This window comes from Equus asinus, chromosome 5 (assembly GCF_041296235.1).
Source record: "Equus asinus isolate D_3611 breed Donkey chromosome 5, EquAss-T2T_v2, whole genome shotgun sequence".
Taxonomy (NCBI): Eukaryota; Metazoa; Chordata; class Mammalia; order Perissodactyla; family Equidae; genus Equus; species Equus asinus.
Window position 1 is genome coordinate 26,196,803 of NC_091794.1, and position 18,065 is coordinate 26,214,867.

General features: G+C 35.6%; 1 protein-coding gene across 16 annotated transcripts in view; it reads right to left on the bottom strand.

Moving 5' to 3' along the window:
* The window catches only part of LRCH3 (leucine rich repeats and calponin homology domain containing 3), a 99,196-nt gene that overhangs the window by 45,267 nt on the left and 35,864 nt on the right, over positions 1–18,065 (bottom strand). For all 16 annotated transcript variants that reach the window (XR_011503201.1, XR_011503202.1, XM_070509029.1 and 13 more), the window contains exons 2-6: positions 16,862–17,006; positions 15,233–15,359; positions 12,701–12,806; positions 8,252–8,388; positions 21–130 (exon numbers count right to left, since the gene is read on the bottom strand). Coding sequence is in view for 14 of the 16 variants with exons in the window: in XM_070509029.1 (XP_070365130.1) it covers positions 21–130; positions 8,252–8,388; positions 12,701–12,806; positions 15,233–15,359; positions 16,862–17,006 (625 nt within the window). In the remaining 2 variants the exon portion in view is untranslated. The remainder of the gene's footprint in view (positions 1–20; positions 131–8,251; positions 8,389–12,700; positions 12,807–15,232; positions 15,360–16,861; positions 17,007–18,065) is intronic.

The following is an 18,065-nucleotide window of genomic DNA, read 5'->3' on the forward strand; positions in this document are numbered from 1 at the left end:
AAAAAAATGAACATACTTACCAGGAGCCAAAACCCAAGGGTCTCCTATCATAATCTGGCAGATCTGGAGCAATCTTACAAGCTTGTATGTTCAGGTATTTAAATATGTGAATTTTGCCTTTTATACATATCTAAAGAAAGTAACATTAAAATGCAACCAAATTATTACTCATCTGAAAAATATGCATCCCTTTTTCATAACAATCAGCTTTTTCCTTACTGCATATTAGAAATAGAAGGCATTTCTATTATAAAGTACATACAGTAATATTAAAAATCTAATACTCGAGCATCATGGTGGAGTGAGCTCTTCACTTAGACTCTCCTCCCTAAGATACAAGAAAAAGGACATTCATAAACCAACACAGGACATTCACACAACAGAAAAAACATCAGAGAGACCCACACAGTCGTATGTCTGAAGGTGGAAGTGCTATGCCACCTGGAGGAAGTGGAAGGAGATAAGGGGATCTCCTTTCCCTCTCCCAATGGCAGCAACCCAGGGCATGGGACCACACGTGGCTCTGAGAGGAGAGGGACAGCTCTCTTCAGGGACACCTTTGCTCTCCAAGTTCCCTCACAGCCCATGGGAAAGTTTCAGCATACCAGGAGAGCAGACAGCAAGGGCAGAGCGACTATGTCCCTGGGATCATGCAGGCAAAAGTAAGCACCCCTCCCACTGCCTGGTGCTCCAGTTAAGCCAGTTGGCTAGAGTACCTGATTAGAAAAGCAGCAGCTGTGAGCAAGCAAGGTGGGGATTGCAGCAGGCTCAGAATACACAGCTCCTGACACCCACCCAGGGGCAGCAGGTGGGAGATGTGACCAGATACTACCACTATGTGGAGGCACAAATACACGCCATCAAAGAGTATGAAGAAATATATTAATACTCCAGACCAAAAGGAAAATGACAAGCCAGCAGAAATTAATCCTGAAGGCACAGAAATTTATAATCTAAATGACAGAGAATTTAAAATAGCTATCATAAAAAAACTCAACAAGTTACAAGAAAATACAGATAGACAGGTCATGAAATCAGGAACGAAATTAATGAACAGAGGGAATTCTTCCCAAAAGAGATTGAAACTATAAAGAAAAACCAATCAGAAATGTTGGAGATGAAAAACACAATGGATGAGATAAAGAAAGACCTGGACCAAATAACAGACCTGATATTACGGAGGAGAGAAGTAGAAGTATGGAGGACAGAAATATAGAAATGCTTCAGACGGGGGAGGAGAGAGAACTAAGACTAAAAAAGAAATAAAGAAATTCTCCGAGAAATATCCAACTCAATTAGGAAATGCAAAATAAGGATTATAGGTATTCAAGACGGAGCAGAGAAAGAGAATGGAGCAGAAAGCTTGTTGAAAGAAATAATAGCAGAGAATTTCCCAAACCTGGGAAAAGAGCTGGAAATACATGCGAAAGAAGTCAATAGAACTCCTAATTATATCAACCTGTAAAAAGATCTTCTCCAAGGCATACAGTAGTACAGATGGCAAAACTCAATGAAAAGAAAAAACATTAAGGGAAGGAGGCAGAAGAAAATAACTTACAAAGGAACCCCTATCAGGCTTTCAGTGGATTTCTCAGCAGAAACATTACAGGCTAGGAGACAGTGGAATGATATATTCAAAAGTCTGGAAGACAAAAACATCCAGCCAAGAATACTTTATCCAGCAAAAATATCCTTCAGATACGATGGAGAAATAAAAACTTGCCCAGATAAACAAAATATAAGGGAGTTCATAGCCACAAGAACTCTCCCTACAAGAAATGCTCAAGAAGGCCCTAATACCCAAAACAAAAAGAAAAGGGGTTACAAAGCCTTGAGGAAGGAGATGAATAGGTAGACAAAATCATAAAATTGCAGCTTTCTATCAGAACAAGTTAGCAATACTTAATTATAACATTAAAGATAAAGGGAAAGAAAGCATCAAAAATAAATATAATCTCGTCATTTTAACCACAAACTTACAACACAAGATGGAATAAATTGTAACAATAACTTAGAAGGGGAAGAGAAAAGAGATGGAATCGGCTTAGTCTAAGGAAATAAGAGGCTATGAGAAAATGGACTATCACATCTATGAGATTTTTTTATACAAACCTCATGGTAACCACTAAAGAAATAATTAGAACAGAGACACAAATGATAAACAATGAGAAAACTACCACAGAGAATTACCATGCTGAATTGGTAGTCCAAAATACATGGGACAAGAAACAAGGGAAATGCAGAAACACCGGAAAATGAGTGAGAAAATGGCAGCATTAAGCCCTCATATATCAATAATAACTCTAAATGTAAATGGATTGAATTATCGAATCAAAAGACACAGAATAGCTAGATGGATTAAAAAACAAGAATGAACAACATGCTGCCTTCAGGAAACACATCTCAGCTCTAAAGGCAAATAGAAGTGCAGAGTGAAAGAATGGAAGACGCTACTCCAAGCTAATGGCAAACAAAAGAAAGCAGGTGTTGCCATACTTATATCAGACAAAGCAGACTTCAAGATAAAACAGGTAATGAGAGACAAAGAGGGGCAGTGTATAATCATAAAAGGGACATTCCACCAAGAAGACAAAACAAGCTGCATTCCACCGCGTGCAGCCAGGGAAACACAGTCTTTCCCTGGGTCTGCAGACAGGAAGGGTACATCGGTCTGTGGAGAGCTATGGAGAGAGGGGAAGCTGGCGGAGGAGAGCTGGGGAGGGCTTTTCAAGACGAGATCTGCCTACAGAGAGGGACACTCTGTAGACCTCTGGAGGTGGATGCAGATGTAGCCAGAGAGAGAGAGAGAGATTTGTGTATGGACATTCAGTCGGCCAAGGTCAGAATTGTTTCAATACAGGCAGAGTCTAATCACTTAGGAGTTGGAAATACTTATAAATACATGTACCTAACACAAGAGCACCAAAGTACATAAAGCACCTACTAACAAACCTAAAAGGAGATATGAACAAGAAAACAGTAATAGGAGGGGACTTTAACACCCCACTTACATCAATGGACAGATCATGCAGATAGGAAGTCAACAAGGAAAGTGTGGACTTAAATGTAAAACTAGATGAGATAGACTTAATAGATGTATATAGAATATTCCATCCAAAAACAGCAGAATACACTCCTCAAGTGCACATGGAACATTCCCAAAGATAGCATATACTGGCAAACAAGGCAAGCCTCAACAAATTTAAGAAGATTGAAATCATATCAAGCATCTTTTCCTACCATAATGCTATGAAACTAGAAATCAACTACAAGAAAAAAGCTGGGAAAGGTCACAAATGTGTGGAGACTAAACAACATGCTACTGAACAACCAATGGATCACTGAAGAAATTAAAGGAGAAATCAAAAAATATCTGGAGAGAAATGAAAATTAAAATACACCATACCAACTCATATGGGATGCAGCAAAAGCAGTTGTAAGAGGGAAACTCATAGCAATACAGACCCACCTTAACAAACAAGAAAAGTCTCAAATAAGCAAGTGTAAACTACACCTAACAGAACTAGAAAAAGAAGAACAAACAAAGCCCAAAGTTAATAAAAAGAGGGAAATAATAAAAATTAGAGCAGAAATAAATGAAATTGAAACCAGAAAAGGGTAGAAAAGATCAATGAAACAAAGAGCCAGTACTTTGAGAAGATAAACAAAATTGACAAACCCTTAGCGAGACTCACTAAAAAAGAAAGAGAGAAGCCTCAATTAAATAAAGTTAGAAATGAAACAGGAGAAATTACAATGGAGACCACAGAAATACAAAGGATTATAAGAGAATACTAAGAAAAACTATATGTCAAGAAATTGGATAACCTAGAAGAAATAGATGAATTCTTAGACTCATACAACCTCCGAAAACTGAATCAAGAAGAAATAGAGAATTGGAATAGACTAATCACAAGGAAAGAGACTGAAAAACTAATCAAAAACATCTCCCCAAATAAAAGTCTAGGACCATATAGCTTCTCTGGAGAATTGTACCAAACATTCAAAGAAGATTTACTACCTATCCTTCTCAAACTATTCCAAAAACCTGAAGAAGGCAGAACACTTCCTAACTCATTCTATGAAGCCAACATCACCCTGATCCCAAAACCAGACAAGGACAACACAAAGAAGGAAAATTACAGGGCAATCTCGCCGATGAACAACATATGCAGAAATCCTAAAAAAAAATACTGGCAAACTGAATACAACAACACATTAAAAAGACCATACACCACGATCAAGTGGGATTTATACCAGGGATGCAGGGATGGTACAACATATGCAAATGAATCAATGTGATACACCAAACTAACAAAATGAGGAAGAAGAATCACATGATCATCTCAAAAGACACAGAGAAAGCATCCCACAAGATCCAATATCCATTTATGATAAAAACTCTCAACAAAATGGATAGAGAAGGAAAGTACTTCAATATAATAAAGGCCATATATGAGAAAGCCACAGCCAACATCACAGTGAATGGGGAGAAACTGAAAGCCATCCCTCTGAGAACAAGAACAAGCCAAGGGTGCCCACTCTTGCCACTCTCATTCAACAGAGTACTAGAGATTTTGGCCAGAGCAATTAAGGAAGAAAAAGAAATAAAAGGAGTACAAATATGCAATGAAGAAGTGAAACTCTCACTGTTTGCAGACAACATGATTTTATATATAGAAAACCCTAAAGAATCCATCAGAAAACTATTAGAAATAATCAATAACTACAGCAAAGTTGTAGGGGTACAAAATCAACTTACGAAAACCATTTGCATTTCTATACTCTAATAACAAACTAACAGAAAGAGAACTCAAGAACAAAATCCCATTTACAATCACAATAAAAAGAATAAAATATCTGGGAATAAATTTAACCAAGGAGGCGAGGCACCTATACGATGAAAACTATAAGACATTATTGAAAGAAATCAATGACATAAAGAGATGGAAAAATACTCCATGCACATGGATTGGAAGAATAAATATAGTTAAAATGTCCATACTACTAAAGTAATCTATAGATTCAATGCAATCTCACTCAGAATCCCACTGACATTCCTCATGGAAATAGCAAAAAGAATCCTAAAATTCATATGGGGCAACAAAAGACCCCCAAATAGGTAAAGCAATCCTGAGAAAGAAGAACAAAGCTGGAGGGATCACAATCCCTGACTTTGAAATATACTACAAAGCTATAGTGATCAAAACAGCATGGTACTGGTACAAAAACAGACAACAGTACAAACAGATCAATGGAACAGAACTGAAAGCCCAGAAATAAAACCACACATCTATGTATAGCTAATCTTTGACAAAGGAGCTAAGAACATACAATGGAGAAAGGAAAGTCTTTTCAATAAATGGTGTTGGGAAAACTGGACAGCCACATGTGAAAGAATCAAAGTAGACCATTATCTTTCGCCATACACAAAAATTAACTCAAAATGGATAATAAGTTGAAGGTAAGACCCGAAACCATAAAACTCCTAGAAGAAGATATAGGAGTATACTCTTTGACATCAGATATAGAAAGATCTTCTCGAATACCATGTCTACTAGGACAAGAAAAACAAAAGAAAAAATAAACAAGTGGGACTTCAACAGACTTAAGAGCTTCTCCAAGGCAAAGGAAACCAGGAACATAACAAAGACAAGCCACCAACTGGGAGAACATATTTGCAAATATATCCCACAAGGTGTTAATCTCCAAAATATATAAAAAACTCACACAACTGAACAACAAAAAACCAAACAACCCGATCAAAACATGGGCAGAGGGTATGAACAAACATTTCTCCAAAGAAGATATACAGATGGCGAACAGGGACGTGAAAAGATGTTCAACACCACTAATCATCAGGGAAATGCACACGAAAACACTAAGATATCACCTTACACCTGTTAGAATGGTTATAATCACCATGACAAAAAATAACAAATGTTGGAGAGAATGTGGAGAAAAGGAAACCCCCATACTCTGCTGGTGGGAATGCAAACTGGTGCAGCCACTATGGAAAACAGTATGGAGATGTCTCAAAAAATTAAAAATAGAAATACCATATGACCAAGCTATCTCACTACTGGGTATTTACCCAAAGAACTTGAAATCAACAATTCAAAGAGACTTATGCACCCCTATGTTCACTGCAGCCTTATTCACCATAGCCAAGAAGGGGAAGTAACCCAAGTGCCCATCAACTGATGAATGGATAAAGAAGATGTGGCATATATACATACAATGGATACTACTCAGCCACAGAGAAAGACAAAATCGCCCCATTCATAACAACATGGATGGACCTGGAGGTATTATGTTAAGCGAAATAAGCCAGACAGAGAAAGATAAACACTGTATTATTTCACTCATATGTGGAAGACAGACTAACACATGGACAAAGAGAAGAGTTTAGTGGTTACCAGGGGGGAAGGCGGTTGAGGGGTGGGTACAAGGGATGAAGAGGCACATTTATATAGTGACTGACATAATAACGTACAACTGAAATTTCACAATCTTATAAACTATTATGACCTCAATAAAATTTTAAAAATCTAATAGTCACTATAACAAATTAGATTATTTGTTATTTTAGGTGTTTAAGTGATTAAAAAAATAGGTTTTTGTTTTCTAGTCACTAATAAGTTTCACTAGCATATAAAGTAATTTACGATTACAAACACTGTTAGAAATACCAAGGAAACTTATCCCACTCATTAATTAGGCACAATCAGGGATTTAGAAACATTGCTCCCCTATAGATTATATTGGCAACTTTTGCTTTTAGGGATCCAATAATCACGCACAATTATGTTTTGAATCCTACTTTCTGTAAGAGAGAAAATCAGGAAATTATTAAATATTAAAGTTATACAGATTTCTGTTTCTACCTGTTAACTTCTGTCTCAGAAGTAAAAACATAAATTCTTTAGGATTATGAGACTCTTCCATAGTTACAAAGCTTACTCATAAAGTTTTATAGTTGCCAGACAGAGGCTTGTACAAGACCATCAATCGACTGCAGAGTAAAAAAAGCTACAGTGATGGTGCAGCCACTATGGAAAGCAGTATGGAGTATCCTCAGAAAATTAAAAATAGATCTACCTCTACCATATGATCCAGCTATCCCACTGCTGGGTATTTATCCAAAGAACTGGAAAACACAAAGGCGTAAAGATACACTCACCCCTATGTTCACTGCAGCATTATACACAATAGCCAAGACTTGGAAGCAACCTAGGCACCCATCAAGGGATGAATGGTTAAAGAAGATGTGGTATATATACACAATGGAATACTACTCAGCCATAAGAAATTATGAAATCCGGCCATTTGTGACAACATGAATGGACCTTGAGGGTATTATGCTGAGTGAAATAAGTCAGAGGGAGAAAGTCAAATACTGTATGATCTCACTCATAAGTAGAAGATAAAAACAATGACAAACACACACATAGCAATGGAGACTGGATTGGTGGTAACCAGCAGGGAAGGGGGGGAGAGCAAAAGGGGTGATTAGGCTCACATGTGAGGTGATGGACTATAGTTAGTTTTTGGGTGGTGAACATGATGTAATCTACACAGAATTCAAAATATATTACAACGTACATCTGAAAGCTATACGTTATAATCCAGTGTTATTGCAATAAAAAAATAAAAAGTCAAAAAAAAGAAAAGGAAAGAAAATACTTAAAAAACTTAAAAAGAAAAGCTACAGTGAAAAATAAGGGCTGGTAAAAATGTTTTAGATTGTAGGATGTCTAGAAGCTATATGTAAAGCTACCTCGTAATTACTTTATTATTAAATAGTTTCATTCCAGTCACTGATAAATGAATGAGTAAAATGACTAAATGAGGAACTTAAGATTTTAGAAAATAGGAAGGTACAAAAACAATGGTCATAAGAAACGCATTGATAATCTTTAGTTCTGAAAACCAAGTATTTTTATTTGTCTCTAGCATGCACATTGTATACATTCAAGTTTTACGAGAAAGAATTAACTCAAATCTTAGAAAAAACTTTAACGAAGAAACTCTCAACTTAAAAAAAAAAGTCAGCTTAGTGAAAGGAAAAACACTTCTGGAAACATTATCCATCTTCTATCCCATTTATTCAAGGCTTCCTGTGAATACACGTGCGTAAATTTACTTTAAAAGAACTTAATTTTCAACAAGATAAATGCATATAACTCAAGTTAAATTTCATCCTTTGTCAAAAAAGTTTACAATATACTACCCATCAGCTGTGGTCTACCTGTGCGGGGGGAGACTGTAGTGGATTGTTTTCTAGGGTGATGACCTGTAGGTGCCTGAGGTTCCGATAGCAAACGGGGATCGTCGTGATTTTATTGCAGGAGAAGTCTAACCGTATCAAAGGCAACTCTGCCAGCTCTGCAAGGAGATAAGATGGAAACAAACAATTAACGATAGTTTAAAACTAGACCATTTTTACAGGAGCTTCTAGTTAAATATAGTAGATTTAACATAAGTATTTACCTCCATTCTTTCTTGGTGATTGATACAGCAAAGTGGTATAAAATGAAATCTAGTTGCTTGCAGATGGGAATACTAATGAAAAGTAAGCTGTTTGATCCCTCACAGAACTACAGAAGTCTCAGAAACTGGAGTCCTGATTCCACAGAAAGGTGGGGCTAACAAAGGGATTAGATGATAGTCTGTATAAAGAACAAATTAGATGCCTAGGTCCCCAACCCTAACTCTCGAAGTTAGGGCACTACCCCTCTCCAATCACCACAGTAGTCAGCCAGTTATTCTCTAGTGAAACTGAATGGAAAGGCTCTGACTTCAGGGACCCCAGGGATAAGAGAAAGTTAGGATGAGCTGCCAGTTGAAAATGGAGGATTTAAGGAAATACTTAATGGCAAGACCTCCATACCTTCCTACCCAACCCCACTCCACCCCCAGCTCCTGAATGCCAGTAGTCAGGAATACACACAACAGTGTAGAAGAAATGAAACATCTTTCTCTGGAGAAACTATATAGTCCCATATAAAAAGCCTTTAGATACTGATAAGGAGTTTCCCCCAATAAAGTACCCAGCTTGCTGCTTCACTACCATTATACAATTCCTGCCCAGCAGACCTGGACCTTCTAATCAGCTCTATACAGGCTGTATGATCCAGACATTAGGAAAAGCCACCAACATGTAAGACAAAAATCAAAACACACAAACTAATCGAAAAAAGGAACTCAGAAGAAACAGGTAATATATAGGAAACAGAAGAAAACTCTGAAAAACTAGAACATCTCTAATTTCAGAGATAAGATAATGAATTACTAAAACAAGACAGGGATGTTTTAAAAAATCAGAATAAAAAGGATTCTTAGAAACGAAAAATATTACGGCAGAAATTAAAAATTCAGAAGAACAGTTAGAACATAAGTGGTTGGAACTGTTTACCATCTGGTAAAACAAAATGACAAAGAAATGAACAATAAAAAGATAAGAAAAATCATAGGGTCAATTAAAGGGGTCTAATATCCAATTAATAAAAATTCCAGAAAGAGAGAATAGCGAAACTAAAAGACAGAAAATTATCAAAAAGATATCAGACAATTTCTCAGAATGAAGGATGTGAATCTCTGGTTTGGAAAGAGGCTCACCAAGTATCTAGTACATTGGACTAAAATAACTCATACCATGGCACATCAACATAACATTTCAGAGCAGTAGAAAAATCTTCCAAAGAGAAAAAAATTGGTCACAAAAAATGGACTAGAATTAGGAACGGCATCAAATTTTCAACCATTAATATTTAACATTGAAAGCTAAAAGTCAAAAAGGACTTGAAAACCTGAGAGAAAATAATTTTCAACCTAGAATACATAACCAAACAAATTACTGATCAAGGGTGAGAATAGAAAAAAGATATTTCTTTCCAAGTGAAGTCTCAAAAAACTGTTTTCCCATGACATGTTCTCAGGAAGCTACTAGAAGATGCCCTCCAGCAAAACAAGGGAGTAAAGTAGGAAAGAGGAATTATCTTTCAGTTATACCTCAATAAAGCTAAAATCAAAAACAACAAGTAAGAAAGAGGAAGACAGGGAGTCCAGGAATAAGAGTACTCAACACAGAAGAAAGCAAGCCGGGCAGCAGTAACAGAGAACCACCGGCCCAGAATGGAAGAGAAGGAAACAAGGCTCAATGAAGGAGATATGCAGGGGGGAAAAAAGAAAGGTAATCTAATTGGTTTGACTAAGAAGGCTGCTGGAAAAAGAGGGAGGAATTAGTCATAGGTACAGAAAAAACAAAGCAAATTAAAAAAAAGAGAAACTATTAACTCTAGAAAAACAACAACAAGAACAAGATGAATAAGAAAGAAGATGAAATCAGAGTACGTCACTTGCATTGGCAGGGAACATTATTTTTGTAGCTACAACAATGTAAACAATGAATAACGATTTAATCACAAATTGTGATAAACTACACCAGGAAGATGGAAGGAGGGAAGTAAAGGTATGAGGGTGACAGTGTAAGGAAGTTAAGTTCTCATCTACCATAAGAAAGAGCTGACATAAAGTGTAAAGGCTGATAAATCCAGCAAGAGCTGTAAAAGCACATCATTTAGAACCATGGCAGCAAATACAAGTGGAAAGAGTCAACGGAGCTGACGGTAGATGCTTCTGGCCATTGAAACTGGGGAGGGGGAATGGTTGAGGCAGGGGAACGCTATTATTTACTTTAAGCTTTTCAATACTGTTTGACTTTTTGAATGTTGTAATATATTATTTGATAAAAACTGAAATTAATTTAAAATCGAAATAGTAATAAGACAAAAGATGTAATATCTTATGGACCAAATTGTAATGTTAGAGACCACCAATTAATTAACATGAACTTCCACACTAACTTGTGTGTATGTTGGAATAAAGCTTTCCTGCCATCTCAGTTTAACTGAATATGCTGAGATTACAAGATAAATTGATAAAAAAATTTGAAACTATTTGTGTGACTCAATTTTCTTGATAATACACATTCAAAACAAGATACAGAAATAAATTAGGTGATAAAACTATTAGATTGCAATTGTCATCTGAAACCCTGAATTTTCATTTTCACCAAAACCCCAATGTTTTCATCAATTGATTTCATATTAAGTCAGTATCATCACATTAGTAAACCTTTCAAGACCAACCACAGTAGGTGGGCCCTGAGTAGAGGGGTAATCCTAGATAGAAATCTTGGGTTATAAGGTCCTATAGTTGTGATTTTGGTCAGTCCTGCTGAAGGCCTTCATTCACATTCCTGAGGTGGGAGAAGGCAGAACCAGGAGGAAATGAGGAAGGCTCTGAAGATAAAAGGTGTAACTTTTACTGGACAAGCCTACTGAGAGGAAAGAAATGTAGGATTTTAGGTAGTGTGGTTGCAATAAGTGTATAAAAGTGGACTGGAAAAGTCACTTTCTGAGACACTTGGGGTCCAAAATGTCAAAGCTACACCAGTATGTTAGAACTAAATATCATACTGGATTCAAATTGGTGTAAAAATTCGGATTCTACAGTGAAGCAAAAGCATCACTGGTTAATTCAATATTTATTGTATAAGAGAAGTCATATTTTGTAGAAGAACCTAGAGAATCACTGTCATGAAAATACTTTCTCAAGGTTAATTATTCTTGAGATATACATTCTGAAATGCTTATAGATCAATTTCTGGAAGACGTTACAAATTAATTTAGCGGAGAGGATAAGGGAAAGTGGATGGGAGTACAGAGGAAACAAGAGTCCCCATAAGCTGATGCCTGATGTAGCTGGGTGATTCATTGCTCTCCTTTCTGTATGAAATTTTCCATAAAAAAATTAAAGAAATATATATATTCTGATCTAATAAAATAATGGTTCTCCCCATTTTCACTTCCTCTTGTAGCTTTGTCTTTCATGAATTTGGATTTTTAAAAGATTGACAAATAGTACTTGGTTCATTTGTTTAATCATTTTTATCATTCAAATATACATATACCAGAGCTTACAGTCAGCCTAAGATAATGAGTCTCCCAGTGCAGTCTCTCACTCCATTCATTATTCACTCTACACATCACCTTCAACCAGTTAATTAGCCTCTATCTGAGTATTTTCAGCCAGTGAAGGACAAAGTCATTAAGTTCAACTCAAGGCCATTTTTAAGTCAGTGCTAATTGCAGGAATGTTTTTCATTATACTAAAGTATCCCCCTATCAAAAACGTTATATGTGCCAGCCCTGTTGGCCTAGTGGTTAAGTTCGGTGTGCTCCACTTCAGCAGCTCAGGTTGGGCCCAGGCACAGACCTACACCACTCATCTGTCAGTGGCCATGTTGTAGTGGCAGCTCACATACAAAAGGAGGATTCACAGTGGATGTTAGGGCAAATCTTCTTCAGCAAAAAAAAAAAAAAAAGAAAAAAGAAAAAAGTTACATTTCTCCTAAGTAGTTATGCTTACTGAAACTTCCAGTGACCCTATCCTGAGTTATCGAGTACATCAGTTGATAAGATCTAAAAATACAATCACTGGTCAGTAGTTACTAGAGCTTTTCACTAAAGAGTCTAACGTTTAAAACCTACAATGGAACAGATAACGTACTAAATAAACCATTATATTTCAAACATTGGCTGTAACTCATAGATTTTTATCTTGTGCCCAGTCTGAGAGAGCTTTAACATAAAAAGACAAATAATAAAAAAACAACCATTTCACAGTTTCTCACCTTCAGGCAAACGTACTAAGTGATTTCTTCTTACGTTAAGGTCTCTCAAAGCCTCCAAATTACCAATTTGGGAAGGTATTGTTTGAATTTCATTGCAGCTCACATCCTATTTCAAAAAGATAACAAGTAAAGAATTGTTCTAATATTACAAACCTGCCTGCTTTAAACTATCTATAAAATGAGGTTGGACAAGATCATATCTATAGTCCCTCCTGGCTGTAAAAAGAATTATGATGCTGTGTCCAAGAATAATTCCATAGTTAGTACCAGCATTTAATTTTAAAAACGTACAGGATTTGACTTATTCTATACATTTTACACAGATCTGCATTAATTTTGGGAGCAGAACTAAAACTAAAAGACTTAAAATGCAGACAGAAGGCCTAGAATATCAGATGAGATGAAAATGCTGGTGAAAAGGTAAAACAGAAAGAGCATAACAGATCTATTCAGGACAAGAGTTTTATTTTATACTGTTCTAATGAAACTGGAAGAAAAAATAAAACAATGATAAAAATTATAACAAATTATTTCAAAAGAAATTCTATTTTCAAAATACCAGTTCAACTGTCCAAAAATATAAACTAAGAATGCATTGAAGATGACTCAAATCATTCTTTATCAAACTGAATGTGAGAGAAAAATAATCAAGTTGACAAAACTTAAAGGCCCTGGAAAAAACAGATACTGCTCTACTAGCATCTCAGCAACTGGTTCCACTCCATACATTAGGTAGGCCTTCTGGTGTCTTCGTAAATAGCTTGATTCCACTGGTTCTCAAAAGAGACTGACTCCAGGTTCCAAGACTGACAGATTCAGAATTCCATAAATCTGAGACCAGTCAGAACAATTTGTAAACCCACATGTAGCAGCAGGAAGCTGCCTAGGTTAATAAAAGCTCCAAGGTGCCACACTGACACTTAAAATTCCTCCAACATATGAGTAAGAAGAAAATATTAATAGATTTACTATTAGAAAAGACCATTTACCAAAAACTTCAATAAGCTTCAGACATTATTTTTAAATTTTCCCAAAATATTCTTAGAAAAAATAATGCTATTTTGACTTTCCTACCAATTAATGACTGAAGTAGAATCAGAAGCTAGGCTTCTTAATCCAATGCTCTAGGCATCAAAATTAAAAGGGTTCTGAAAGAAGTTGAAAGGATAGGAAACGAGGTTGAGCCAGAAGATAATAGCATCTACAATATTTCTCTCAGAAAATGAATATGTTGAAAGACAACAGTTTACTGTCACTAAAAAATGAAGGGAAAAAAGGAAAGAAGCAATAAGGATGCGGCAGAAAGACCATCAAGTGGGAATCAGGAGGTTTAGGATGACAAAGCCTTACTTTGCCACAGCTGTTAGTATGACTGAGGATATCAATTCACCTCTCTTGCAGAAGGCTAAAAGCACCTTCTGTGAGACATAGCTACCTTTAAGGATTCAGGATTCCATAAGCAGAAGCAAAGTTTAAATGATTTGAAAATCAGAATTTGAATCACAAGTATAATTTACTTCTAGTTCATACTATCAACCCAAGTTCTGAAGAAATGCCAATAAACATACATTTTGGAGTTTATTTCCTAGATCTACTTGGCTCTAAATAAACAGTGGCCTAGTATCTAGGCTCTAAATGTAATATATTTGTGGATTTTTACATGTGACCTTTTATATTCATAAACCACCTGAAAAAAAAAAGTGGGATTAATATGTGGCCCAATTAGATTGTACGTGTATTTATTTTCTGTTTATGATGTCCATCTCTGTTAATAAAGCTACATGGAACTATAGTCCCAAATCTCAATGGACATAACTGTATTTGACCATTTCAGGAGTATGAAACAGCTTTGGAGCTAAAGTAGACCGGTCTCAAATTCTATTTCGGTTATGGAATCTTGGGCAAATTATTTAACCTATCTGAGTGTTAGTTTCCTCAGCTGTAATATGATGATAATTATAGTACCCAATTCATAATGCTATTGTGGTGATTAAACGAGTAGTCTTATTCCCATGCTTAGAATATAAGTACTCAAGAGTAACAAGGAGTGGTAGGTGAAAATTAAGCTTCTTAGAAACTATAAGGCAGTAATAACAGCTTACTTTAGAGTGGGAGATAGGTTCTAAAGATAGCATGCAAGGCAAAAAATAAGCCCGACCTTTGTAATGCTCATCCCGATAGGAGCTAATCAAAAATCAGAATATTGATGCTATTAAAATTTAATTTGAAAAATTCAAACACATTATTAACTTATGCCTCAAAAATTTAATAACATAGAAATCACCCTATATTGCTTAGAACCTAATTTTAATGGCTTTTTTCCATTCCATGCGGACCTATTAAATTTGTACTTTCAGTTCTTCCTTAATTCTGTGCCGAAGCACTTGAGTATGGATCGATCAGGAAAACTTCATTATCAATACTTGAAAATAACACCTTAATAATGGGTCTTTATCATATAGAAGAACATGACATGACTTTGGTTATAATACACTACATGTGGGACAATCAAAAAATAGAATATTAACTTACAAGTTCCGTTAAATGTCTGAGATGTCCAATTTCTTCCGGAAGTGAAACTAATTTGTTATTACTAGCAATTAAGACTTTCAATGGTAAATTACACAAGTGTACTGGCAATGTCGACAGCTGGTTCCGACTAAATGGATAAGTAGAAAAAGAGAAGAGTCAGAGCCCACCACTCAAGAAAAACAGTCCCATCTTTCCCATTCTCTACTCAGTAAAATAACAAATATAAGTCCTGCAAGGAATAAATGGGATATTAGATTTGAGTTCTAGCCTTCATTGCCTCACTTGTCAGCTTTGTGGTTTTAGGCACAGTATTTAATTTATTAGCATCTTACGTAGATTCCTCATCTGTAAACTGAGGATCTTAATATCTCCTATACCTATCCTACAGGGCTCTTGCACCACAAAACTCCTTTGTAAATAATGAAGTGCTATATAACCACAACATATTATTTTACTAATGTTAAATTTATATTAAAAAACAATTTAAAAATAGGGTAGATAACCACCATCCTCTCCTCTCCTTTTCAAACAAAAGTTATAAACATACAAGTGTTTGTAATCTACTTTCTTCATCATTACGGTATTAAAACCAAATGTACACAAATGATCCAAATATAGTTCTACGGAAAACAAGTAACAGGTTGTGATTTCAAATATATCTTATCTACTGAAGTACAGGTAAGGAATCTTCTATTTATACAAAACATGCAAATCAGAACTAAAGGTAAAATAAAACACATCTATCACCAGGCATAAAAATAAATTAAAATTTTACTTACGTAGATTTAACCTCTTAATCTTTAGGACTAATTGCCCCCCATTTTCAAGATCTTTTACTGATTTAACTAATATAGATCAGGAGCTTTTAAAATTTTTTATCCAATAATAATTCTACTCCTAGACATTTATCTTAAAAAAAAAGAGAAAAATAAACATTTACACACAAAAGTCTCTACTAGTCTCTACTAGTTTTTGTCATGGCAAAAAACTGAAAGGAACTAAATATATGAGGGAAAATGAGTTTTAGAAGTATATTCACTGTACAATAAAATGATTACATATAAAAATATTTCCAAAGGATATTTCATGACAAGAGGAAAAACTCATTTAAAAATTTGACTGGAAAAAAAGAAAAAGATCACCTATAATTATACAACTCAGATATAACATTTTGATGAATTTCCTTTATATTTTTATACATTTGCTTATTTTCTCCAATGAATATTTATATCTTTTATAATAAAATAATTCCTGTAAAATGTGCAAAAATGGAGCTGAGTTGAATAAATGCACTTACACATTCAAAACTTAATACACAAAAATATACAATCGCAAGAACCAAAGTAATTTCAGATCTATTCTCACTAGATGAAACATTTGAAAATGTAACTGGAGAACCAGTGCTACAAGACTGCTGCAAGCCTATTAGGCTAGTGGCTATTGGAGTTTGTTAATTATTGCTAAGTCAAAGACAAAGGGAGAAACTAGAGGAACATAGGAAATACAGAAAATTTAGCCTAAGAACATGTATAGACACTGCTGATATAAACAGATAACGTAAATTTTAGTGAAAAGGAAGAGAAAATGGAAAAGACCACATAAAACAAAAAATTTTTTGAAAATCCTTACCTAATATTTAAGTATGTTAGAGCCTGTAGGTTGAGAATTGCCTCTGGTATATACCGAATACAATTTTGGTATAAGTTGAGAGTCTCAAGAGAAACGAAGTGACAAGCTTCAATGGGAATTTCTGAGAGGCGATTTCGTGACAGATCTGAAAGAAAAAATAAATTAAGCTTAAAACCAATCCTTGGAACTTATTTTATTGAAATGTTAAATAAATAAGGAGGTTTCATGATTGAATTTCCAAGAGTTCCTATTGAGGAGACTGGTCCAGAGTAAACATTCAAATATTTCTTAATTGATTGAAGAAACCATTTTTACATATGCCTCCACACCTGTTGCTGGGAAATGCTGATTTCTTGTGGCTCTCCACATATACTAAAAACTATTATTCTTTGCAAGTAACGCAAATTTGAAGGCACATCTGCCTATAAATTACATCAAAGATCACACTAAGTACCAAATATCCTAGCAAACAAACAGATTCTAAAATCCAATTTCCCAAAAGCACAGACAACGTTCTGAGGGGTTTTTTTTTCTTTTTCTTTTTCTTCTCCCCAAAGCCCCCCAGTACATAGTTGTATATTCTAGTTGTGAGTGCCTCTGGTTGTGCTACGTGGAATGCTGCCTCAGCATGGCCTGATGAGTGATGCCATGTCCGCGCCCAGGATCCAAACCCATGAAACCTCAGGCCGCGGAAGCAGAACGCTCAAACTTAATCACTCAGTCGCAGGGCCGGCCCCCTGAGGTTTTTAGAAAAGCAAAGCAAAACAAAACAAAAAAATACTGTCTCGTCTTGACCAAACATATAAGTGTTACGTCAAAAGGACTCAAGAACCATCTTTGCTCCCACTGGCCAAAGATGAGACAATTTGAGCTTCAATAAAGATAAAAATTGCAATGGATTGAAACCTATCACATACATCGAATTATGTAAATTTATGACACCACTTCCCCCTCCAAAAAAGATGAGAATCAATTTATTATCTTGTAAACTGGTAAAGGGGAAAAACTGAACACTTACTTTGCCTTCCCGACGAACTTGTAAAAATTAAATTAATAAACAGAAGCCTCATTAAACTGGAGTCGAGAGGGAAAATCCTGAAAGAGATCCCGAATTACAACCAGGAGACCAACCTGCTGACCAGTTGTATGATCAGGCCTGGGCAATCACTAGGCGACCTCATCAGGCAATTGCTAGGAATTTCCC